This window comes from Danio rerio, chromosome 15 (genome assembly GCF_052040795.2).
Source record: "Danio rerio strain M-AB ecotype USA chromosome 15, GRCz13ab, whole genome shotgun sequence".
NCBI lineage: Eukaryota > Metazoa > Chordata > Actinopteri > Cypriniformes > Danionidae > Danio > Danio rerio.
Window position 1 is genome coordinate 40,441,852 of NC_141035.1, and position 11,804 is coordinate 40,453,655.

General features: G+C 35.4%; 1 protein-coding gene across 1 annotated transcript; it reads right to left on the minus strand.

Moving 5' to 3' along the window:
• Positions 1-8,744: 8,744 nt before the first annotated feature.
• LOC147840673 (chemerin-like receptor 1) lies at positions 8,745-11,804 on the minus strand. Its single transcript, XM_087284540.1, has 3 exons — positions 10,884-11,804; positions 10,379-10,812; positions 8,745-10,016 (listed from the first exon to the last, which is right to left on the minus strand). The coding sequence occupies exons 2-3, from the start codon at positions 10,380-10,382 to the stop codon at positions 9,097-9,099; spliced, it is 924 nt and encodes a 307-aa protein (XP_087140666.1). The 5' UTR covers positions 10,383-10,812; positions 10,884-11,804; the 3' UTR covers positions 8,745-9,096.

Below are 11,804 nucleotides of genomic sequence, written 5' to 3' on the forward strand. Positions count from 1 at the left end.
GTTAACATATTTATTTGTTAAAATCAATTCAAAGTTAAATACTCATTCAAATAATCTAATATTATATTTAATAAAAATAATAAGAAACAAGATGATAAGGAAAGGATAAACGTTGATTCATGCTGAGATGGATTGGAAGATATAAATCTGAATCCTTCAAAAGCATATGATGTTCTTGCCAGAAAAATACTGACTGCAGAAGTGAGAGTACAGCAGATTATTTGTTACAATATTGTCTGTGATGTGGTAGTGGTACCATTGTACGCTGTCTTACAATAATGTTTAACACTCAAGTGGTTTAATTGCCATCAGACAATGACCCAAGTGAAACCACTAACATCAGTGGCTGGAAAAATGGCAGAAATAGGCCAGTTACATATTTTGCTGCATTTTTTTACTTATTTTGCATATTTGCAGAAGTAGGCCAGTTACATATTTGCATATTTTGCTGCATTTGCATATTTAGCAAAATATGCAGTTACATATTTTGCTGCACAGCAACTCGGCATTCTATAGAATTCTAGGAAATGTACAAAGTAGCAATCATTTTGAACTTTGACATTTGATTTTAGGCTTTCTATAGAAAGCCAGCTTTCAAACATTGCTGGTAACAGATGTATTAAATGAAAGACTTGCTTTGTTTACTGGATTAGTAAATCTAATTTGATTTGCTTTGTAATCATTAAATAAATTTTAAAGTTTTTTTTTATTTCATATATTAGGTTTTTTGTTATGATACTCCCCAAATCCTTCAGCATAATTTTGCAGATTTTATTTTTAATTTTTTTTATTTAATTTTTTTTTTACAAAATTCAGTACAGAAATAGTCTATTTTTTCTGGCCCTAATCATCACTCAGTTTTTTTTATTAAAATATGTTCATTTAACAGTGCATTTGTGGGTTATGAAACATTCAAGCGTTAAGTCACAAATCAAAAAAAAAATAGGAACTGTAGATTCTACCCACTCTCCACTTAAGCCAATCAGATATCAACAATGTTAATTTAAACAACACCAAACTCACACCCCAGATCTTGATCATTGTCCAATGATACTGAATCAATATACATTTTGATTCTAGGACATTTTAAATAGCAAACTCAAAATATTCTTTGTAATAAATAAAACAAAATTAGTTTGTACTAATCGAAGGTCATTGTGCTAACCTGACGCCCACAATTTTTGGTGACCCTAAAAAACCCTAAAAGGTGAATAGTAGACCGCAGCCGATGGATAAAACCCACACAAGCACAGAGGTCATCCATTTGACCACAGTTCTTTTATTTTTAGTCCACACAACCATCCATGTGCAAGGACATCGGTCCAGACTGATGACAGTCAGAAAGAAAATGCTTGCAAACATATTTTGCCGGGTCAAAAACAAGAGAAAACTACTTATGGAGTTGTTGTTCGAAATCATGTGTAGTATTGGGGAAAAGCTGAAGGTAAAATCTGCAGTCGCCAAGTTGAGAAACCAAATGGAGTTGACTGTTGTCTTCATTTTATAACCAGTCACAAATATAACAAGCCCGTTTCCAATGAGACTCAGAACAATGAGGACAATGTAAAGGTATTTGGACAATTTCTGAAAACCCTCAGTGTCATCTGGCTCTGTGGTAGAATTTTCTGTGAAGAATTCAGTCATGTTCTCAACATGTTCAAAATCTCCCCAGCACACTACATTGAAAGAAAACACATGCAGTCAAAACAAGAATCTAAATGTATAAATACAGTTAAAGTCAGAATTACTAGCCCTCCTGAATTGTTTATTTTTTCCCCAATTTACCCCAAAATGATTAACGGAGGGATTTTTTTTCAACACATTTCTAAACATAATAGTTTTAATTACTCATTTTTAATAATGGATTTATTTTATCTCTACCATCATGACTAAATAATATTTGACAAGATATTTTTCAAGACACTTCTATACAGCTTAAAGTGACATTTAAATGCTTTACTAGGTTAATTAGGTTAACTAAACAGAATAATTAGGCAAGTTATTCTATAACGATGGTTTGTTCTGTAGACTATCAAGAAAAAATATAGCTTAAAGGGGCTAATAATTTTGTCCCTAGAATTGTGTTTTAAAAATTAAAAACTGCTTTTATTCTAGCCTAAATAACACAATTAAGGCTTTCTCCAGAAGAAAAAATATTATCAGACATACTGTGAAAATGTCCTTGCTCTGTTAAACATCATTTGGAAAATATTTAAAAAAGAAGAAAGAAATCGAAGGTGGCTAATAATTCTGACTTCATATATCACTAAATATTGTTATAATATTTAACTTTAAGTAAATGTAATGTTTCTGGGTTGTTGCAACTGCTTCAGTGGATGTTCTAAAACACAACAACTTGTAACTTATTTAACATGAATGGTTATATACATTTAAATCATAAAATCTAGATAATACATCTTCAAATGCATAAAAAATAGATAGCAAACTAAATATCCAGAATAAATGCAATCCTACACTTTAAAAAAATGCTTTTCCTACTTGGATTTTTTTGTCTTGTTTCTAGCGCAAAATTAAAATTTTCTTAATCAAGAAGACTTTTCTAGACAAGCAAAACATATTGACTTGTTTTAAGAAATTGGAATCGGAGCCATTGGAAGATTATTTAGCTTGTTTCAAGGGAAAAAAAAAACTTCAATTTGGCATATTATTTCTTAAAACAAGACAATGTTTTGCTTTTCTAGAAAATGCTTCTTGATTTAAGAATTTTAAGATATTTTGGACTAGAAACTAGATAAAAAAAATTCTAAGTAAGAAAAGCATTTTAGCAGTGTATAATGCTACACAATGTTTAAATAAAAATGCAGATTCTTACTGATTTTTTTTTTGCAGGTTTTAGTTCACAAAAGTCAACAAAAATGTCTCTGCTTCTTCCTAAACCCAGTGCTCATGCAGAGTAGTCTCTGGAGTGGGGTAAGTGTGTGTGTGTGTTTCTCTAATCTTTTTCCGATTTTAACTTTTTAGAAGCAGCGTCCTACTTGGCTGATTTGTTCTTACAGATTAGATAATTGTGTGATTGTGAGGCCTGTAGCCCTCGTTTTTGGTCTCTTTTCTGGTTATTATTGTTCATCATTAACACTTAGTGATCTTAGAAAAAGAGCCTATGTGAAATATGTCTCTCCAGGGTTATAAATACTCTTAAAAGTAATGTTGCGTGCCCACTGTTGGGCTGTGTTATTGCGTACATGTAAAATTAGATGGAAATGGTGGTTTCAGTATATAGTACATTATTGCACAATGACTAAAGAAATGCACGCATGTGTACAAAAATATCTTGTCTGCTTCCACCCACTGCCATTTACTGTAATCCAATAACACTGATGAAGGCTCACAGCTGAAACATCTGTCTCTTTTCTCCTGCTGTTTATTTAATAAATTACTGAATATAGACCACGTTTGTTACTTGTCGTTTACAGGAATTTGGCCATAGCACCAAACTTATGTGGATGAGTAAAGTGATTTACATTTGATTGTTTACCAATTATAGAAATAAGCACAGTTAGAATAGCTGATAAATGAGAGAACTTCAACTAAAACAGATCATTTGTAATCAAAATGGTTTAATAACAGTATTTTTTATGGTCAAAAGATGAGAAATCATAATTCTACCCGGCCATTTACAATTTCATTTGAAAACCGGTCACAAATATGACAAGAAGCCAATTTCCAATGTGACCCAGAAATAAGACTATAATGTAAACTACTCCAAAGACTGACACGCCACTGGATGTGGAAACATTATGTGTTAGGATTTTGGTAAAATCTTTTGTCCACAAAGCAAAATAAAGTGAAGACAAGAAAAGCAGGTCACTGAATGTTTACAAATATCAAATTTGTAGATCTTTGAACACCTAAAAAAGTCTAGATTTAAATGCTAAAAAATGTTGGAAATAATATTCAGGATGAATAAAATAATAATAATTCACATTTGTCAAATTTTGACCCCCAACCCTAGAAATAGATCAAATAATTGTAATTTTTTTTGTCATTTGCTTAAATAATATGTTCCTTAAATAAGGAATGCATTCATTGTGTTATTTTATATACTTATTTGTAACCCTGGACCACAAAATAAGTCGCATGGTTTCTTATTTAGAAACCGAGATTTATTCAGCTTGAAGTGATGTATAAATCTCAATGGATGGAAGGTGTATTTCAAAATAGGAGAATTTCAGGTCGAGATACAACTATTTAAATATCCGGAATCAGAGAGTTCAAAAAACAATCGAAACATTGAGAAATGAACTTTAAACTTGTCTACATTTAGTTCTTAGAAATGCATAAGACTAATAAAAAATTAATTATTTATATATTTAGGTACTGAATGGAATGCGAGCTTTACTAAATGTTCTAGTAATTTATTTTTATGAAATATATTTCAGAACATTTAGTGGCACTTTAACCCTTGCAGGCCCTGCATCCATTTTCAGGTCATATTGCTTTGAGTTCTGGGTCATTTCACCATATTTAAAGGCTGTTGTCCATGATTTTGGACTTTTGTCATTAAATCAAACAGCAGAAAAGCTGTGTCTGTTGTAATTTGAGAAATATCCACTAGAGTGAATTGAGGCATGTCCAAAGACAGAAGTAAGCACCATTTTCAATTGATTGATTGATTGATTAAAAAGCCTTTATTTGTCACACTTTTACAGGAAGTGAATTTGGACCCCCCCTGACCATACACAAACATCACACATTTCAGTGGAAGACAGGTCAGACGAGAAGTGGCTTTTTAAATGAGGAAATAAGATACATTAGGGAAGAGGGAGGCGTAAAAAATCCCCTCTTAGACTGCCATTGATGTAGGACAGTGTGAGATCGGGGGAAAAAAGCCCCGGCGCAAGCACAGAAAACACTTAGACATAGACATAACATCGCAACAGGGGATGGGAATAGGGGATGTGGATGTAGTCCAATAAAGCCGGAAGCCATCTGGTCCTGCAGCCAGAGGGCGCTAGTCACAGACCCGCCTACCCACAGCAGTGGGAGAAAGCACACGAAGGCATGGGATGTGGGGGCTAGGCAGTGATTGTCTATCTGTAACTGTGTATGTGTGTGTGTGTAAGCCTGTAGAGTTTCACAGGTGTCATTGAAACAGGGAGCAGGAATTTCAAGCGTCTCCTTATCTTGCTCTCCGGGGAAGTTGTTTGTCTCCAGCCAAGGCCGTCTGGCAGGAGAGTCACAGGGAAGCCGAAAGAGAAGAAAAGGTTTTCAGTTTGGATCAATATCTGCCAGTTTTGCAAATATTTAATGTCCATCACTAGTCTCCATGTCTGACCAAATCCCTGTTGCAATGCCGCTAGGTTCTCCCTGATGTTTTCCAATTTGATTACTTTGAATTTGAATCACTAAAGCCTGGTTTATACGTCTGCGTCAAGTAGGGTTACCACTTTCAATACAAAAAAATAAGGGACGCATACTGCAGCAGGGGTGACAACCCCAATAGCATGCCAGAGAGGGGAACATACTAATGAAACAAATTTTAAAGGGTGGTATTGATAACAGATTTTGGCTAAAATATTTGGCATTATTTGCAGTGACACCTATCCAAACATGGAAACAGCACTTACACAAACTAGATACAAACATTAGCTAGTAAAGTTTTTAAAAAGCCTATTTCTTATTTTAAATATGTAAAGTTGCAATTTAGTTTATTTTCTTTGTTTGTTAAGGTATTACATGTAATGTTTCATGTAAAAAAATAATGCTTATGTGCCTGACTTAACCCACTTAAACTCTGCGGACCCGGTACCGGGTCCGTGATGTCATCGACTTTCGCTTTCAGATTTAAAGGGCTAGCGTTGCACCAGACCCCCGTAAGGGGTGTCGTTTGAAAGTGTAGAATCTATATTTTATGCACATATGCATCAATTTGGTTTTTATTCTACTGTATAAAAGTTATTTACACTTAAATACACAGTATTTTGGATACCCAAGCTAGGTATTTTACATTGGTTCATTTTCATATTTTTTCATATGACACAAGTACAAGTTATAGCTCAAATGAAAGCTCTTGCCGGTGCTCATACAGTTCTAGCATTTTTTTTACTGAATTATATTCATATGCCAAACAGTTGTTGAATGAATGGCGGTGTTTCCATGGTGCAGAAATGTAAACAATACATTCATGATCAATAAGCAGCCCCAGATAGCACAGACAGCTGTCATCTCTTACCTTATGCTGTGCCCTTCAGGGCCATTCTCCTCTGTTTGTGAGATGATGTGCATAAGTAATCCTTTTATATGTCTGATGTGGTCCAAACACAGTGAATTATGTTTGATCAAACAAAAGAATAGTGAAATATGTAAACAATGATCGGCCTCTGTGGCTTGTACAGCACCTCTCATCAGTTGGAATGCAATAACTTTTGCATAGATTATGGTAGAGACATTTTTCTTTTTTTCCTATGATTACAGACATGTGCAGGATCAACCAAAATTAATTACAGCGCGCTAGACCACACAGAACCTAAAAGGTACACTTTCAAATTTGAGTTTATAAAACAAAAATACAAAAAGCGCCTCTTTTTTTAAGTGTTTATTATAACACAGACGACATATACAGTTATTTTAAACACCTTCAATAGTGTTTTATGAAAATTCAAAGGGTTTTCTTTAAAATGATACCAAATTTTTGCATTTAGACATCTGCATGTGGATTTGGGAAGCTTTTAAATTTGGGTAGGCAAAATCCAGGCGGAAATCCCTAAATAGCAGCAGAGTTTAACTGGTTAACAAATAAATATTACAGTGGAATGTGATCCGCTTACGTTGTATTTACAGATTTTTTTACAAATTAAAAACCAAGTCAAATCTAATTCTGAGATAAAGTTTGATTGTAGAAATTCCTTTCACTGTGATTTCAGTTGTTGACATGGTTTTACTCAGTTAATATTAATTACATATATTTTTATTCTTTTCACAGACTCAATGACTCCAGCTTCATATTCACAGACTGGGTCAAATTTTTAACATTATTTACCAATTAACCTAAATATTGTTGATGATGATTATACTGTCATTACCATGTGTGCTTCGGGAGAAACTTGGGGTGCTTTGATTTTTGTGAGCTGTCATTGCGGGAATGCTGCTCTCCGAAGGCATGTTATCCCACGTCCCGCAAGAGCCACAGAACACTCTCCGACAAATCGTGCAGAAACAGTTTCTAACACTCTGCAGCCAGGTATTTGTTTCCTCCCACTCTCTGCAGTATTTTATCGATTACTTGCGTTTAAACTCTGAAACTTTAAGACACAGAGGTTACCTGGAGAAGCATCTGCTATTACCCATTACTCTCTGTTAAGACTTGACAGACTCCGCTTAAAAGACCCGCCCTCACTGGACAAAGACCAATCAAACTAATGATGACATCAAGTATTACCCAATCAAAAGTAGGAAATGATAGGCTATAACACTTCCGAAATGCTAGTTGGGGGTAGGTGTTTATGTTCCTCTGTGTCCAGTTTCTTCTCTGGTGTGTTGTTTTTTCTGAACGCTTCCTTAATGTACAGGTGGTTCAAACTCGCAAATTTTGAGGCAGGAACTGGAGGACGTGCAACAACTTTAACCATGAGGTAAACATAAAACAAAACTTTCTATCCTGAGCTTCTTCACTGGACTCCATACTTGTAAACACTCGCTCCATCGGGCTTGAGCGACTCTCGGTCCCGCCCACACTCGTCATCGCTACCAAGCTGACCAATCACAGAGCTTGCGCTATGCGTTAAATTTTTTGAGAGGAGGGCTATGTGTCCATGCGTAGCCCGCGTCGTAGCTTACGCATGCGCTTGGCGCAGAAGTATATATCAGTCTTAAGGCCACAGTCTGAGTACCAACAACCTTGCTTGCCACTGTTTTGACCCAGCCGGCCAGCTTGGTGGGGTTTTAAGCCACACTGACCACTTTTACCAATTATCAATACTCCAGGGCCCCGCCTAAGCCCATCAGCAAAAACCCTATTATCAAAGATCAGAAAAAATAGATATCTTCAATATCCTTCAGGGACAGAGCGGCCAGGCACACGATGCACCACTTCTACCACCCGTCCATCATGTATCCAGCAGTGGACTTCACAGCAGGACAGTAGGGTTCCCCCGAACCAAAACTTCTCATTGAGAAGATGGTGTCAATTCTCTTCAGAGACCAGTTGATCAAATCCATAATTCCTAAATATTTATAGAGCAGAGCAAGAAGCAATTATGGGAGGGAAAGGAAAAAGAAAAACTGTGACCGCCTTCGCCGAGAGCCAAAGACATTGTAAATAAGAGTGTTTAATGACTTTATTTATATTTATTGACATGTTTGCCAAAATGGCATAGATTGTATAGAAAAAAAAAAGATGTACAGCATGTACTAAATGTTAAAAATTGATTGTAGTTTACAGTGAATGTGTTTAAAATTCATTGACTTCCATAGTAGTGAAACTATGGAAAAATTTTTACAGGTTTCCAGGTTTAGAAAAACACTTAGTGATTAGATAAAGTGTTTTGTGATTAAACTGTGCTAAACTAACACAGCATTTACAACTAATGCTAGATATTTTTTTCTGCTTTGAATAGCAGTAAAATGTAAAGGATCTGTTGTCTAAAAATTTTTTTCTAAACACAATTTTGATTGATTCATGGAACATAAAAATTGAAGACTCCTTAACTGCTCAATAATGGTCATCCGAGAAAATAAAGTGTTTAAGTGTTAGTGTTGATTACAGGCAATAAAAATAGATTACGTACACAGCAATTCTTTTAATCCAATTAAATACAAGAACTGGTCAACGAGACAAACATTAATGAAGACAGACTGAGACTTAAATACACACACTGAACTAAACAATGAAATCAGCCCTAAGTCAATATACAGACACTGAAAACAAGAACACAAAACTAAACCAAGCACAAAACCTGGATTTATAAAACTACAACTTACAAGAGATGTCTTAAACAGAAAATTATGCTGAATACAGATGACAGTTACTGTTTAACTGTGATAATAATAAGCATTATTATCAATGATTGCAAAACTTTTTTGTTCCTCAAAAAAGTTTTACATTTCTAGCAATTCAAGTGTGGTTTGTTTTGCCTGTTAATCATTTTGTGTCTGTCTCATATCTTTAATGTCCAGATGATCTTCAGCAAACGCCGTCTCCAGCACCAGCACCAGAGACTGTTTCAGCTTCTTCTTATAATCATCACACATGAACACGTAGAGAAATGGGTTCAGACAGCTGTTAAGATTAATCAGGTAGAAAGTAAAAAAAAATATCTTCCAAAATTGATCAGTGACGGTCCAATTATTATTTTTTGCCCATACTCCCCAAATCCAGCAAACATGGTGTGGAAATGAACAGATGAAGAAAGTCAGGATTACAGTTATAATGAGTCTGTATGACCTGAGCTGCTTCCCCATTTTGAGGCGATTGATTTTTACTCCAATAGCGATGTATGAAGATGCAATGATCAGGAAGGGGATGAGAAAGACCACAATAAATTCATATGTGACAAGAATTGTGCCTAAAATCTTAAAAACTTTGAAAAAAGGTAAAATGTAGCCGATGGATGAAACCCAGATGATGATGCAGATGATTCTGGCTTTATGCAAAGTTCTGTTATTTAGAGCCCAAACGGTCATCCATGAGCACAGGCATCGATCCAGACTGATGACTACAAGAGACCAAACACTAACAAACAGATTTAGAGATGTTGTGATGATGAAAAGGTACTCTGTGAAGACACTGTGCTGCTTGCTCAAGATAAAGGAAGCATTTGTGATTGAAACTAAAATGAAGATGAAGTCTGCAATCGCCAAATTCAGAAACCAAGTGGAGTTGACAGTCGTCTTCATTCTGCAGCCGGCCAGAAATATGACCAGCCCATTTCCAATGAGACCCACTGAGACGGTGAAAAAGAAAATGCAGGCAAGAAAAATCTTAAATCCCTCATCCTCCACAGTGCTCCTGTCTGTTGAGTTTCCAGTCACATTTTTAAGCTCAAAACTGCTATTTTCTATACAAAAAAGCACAGAAAGGACTGTCAGTGTGTCATTGTGCTGCAAAATTCTGAGCTATTAGCTATTAGAGTATATCTGATCATGCTCCTCTCAAACATTTTAATAAAACCTCATTACAATAAAACCAATAATAAGTCTTTTATATTGAATAATTTTGCATTTGCGGTGTGTGGATTCATTAGAAGCACATCTTTGTATGAAGGATCATTTGTTTGAGAAAGTAAATGTGTATCTTGTGCTTAATTATATGGATTATATATTATCTCTGTGCATTGTCTGTGTTATAAACAAGCTTGTATTTATATTCTGAGAGTTTTTCATAAACATATAATATTCATAATAGATATTAAATTCTTACCCATCTTTGAGGTGTCAATGCAGTGGAAAGAGTCGAGTCTTGATCTTGATCCGTCTTCTTCCTTATGCTGCTTTATGCCAGAGCAAACCCTGGTGCTTCTCTATTGACTAAGGCTAAATATGGTCATTAGCAATCAAACCCACTGCAGAATCTTTCCTGTTACACTAGAATTTTCTGTTGCTCAAACACTGCTCCGTGTGTGTTTGTGTGCATTTGGATGTGTTAAATTTGGCAACGTCATGACCAGTTTCTCTTCCCTTTCACATAAAGCAAGGAACTTGAAGTAAACATTCCTGACTCTCTTTAATCATTAACATTCCCAGGATGTCCTTTGAATAGACTAAGGGTGTAACTCTGGTATCCTGGCCAAATCTCCCATCTCTCCATCATGGCCTCCTAATCATCCCTATATTATAATTGGCTTCATCACTCCTCTACACCATCAAGCTGGTGTCTGACACAAAAATGGCTGCTTTCGTGTCGTCCAGATGGATGCTGGAGTAACATTAATTGCAAAGTCTAATATTAATTATAAATTAATTTCCATGTTGTACTTTATATCAGTGTATTTATTAGAAGTAAATCTCCATTTACACCCCCCCCCCCAAAAAAAGATATGATATATAATGATAAGTGTGAGATTTCATGCTGATACTCTTCTCACACTCACACACCACATTCATTTGACTTAAATTATGAAATCTACAATATTTGATCTACAGTTCAATCCAAATGCATTGTAGTGAATTAGCTCAAAGGGAATTAAAGATTCATTTGAATGGGGCTTCAAATGAATCGACTCTTTAAACCCCATCATCCAGTGATTGTTCGAACAGACAGTTGACTTCATATTCGTTACACGCATTAAAAAAAATAAATAGCAAACTACCCAGCCAGCAAAATTTACGTGGCTCAACACCAGACACTTACATCCGGCCCACATACCGCATGGAATGATGGCACTTGGGTGGTCCGCTCTTGTTTGCCAGGTCTAGGCTACAATTAAGCCATAGCAATATCACATATCAGCCAGAATTAAACCAAATGAATCAGAACTGACCCTATTCTGGGCCAAAGTTTGCTTTTAATCTGCCCAGATCTGGCCCACACCAGACACATACATCTGGACCACATACTAAATGGAATGAAGTACAAAAATCCCAGCATGCATTGCAGTATGAATACATTCTATTAGGGTTGGACGATGTTGACCAATTTGGCATCGTACAATGTCTAATATGAAACATCACGATGGACGATGGAATCGCCGTCATTGCCAGTGGTGAATTAATTATGAATAATTAATTAATTCATAACCAATTAATTATCTGTAGCCTACCGTTTAACTACCTAACCCACATGGTCTTTGTTTTACCCATAACCAAATCATAAATGAATAAAGATAAGTTACACACATAATTACCAC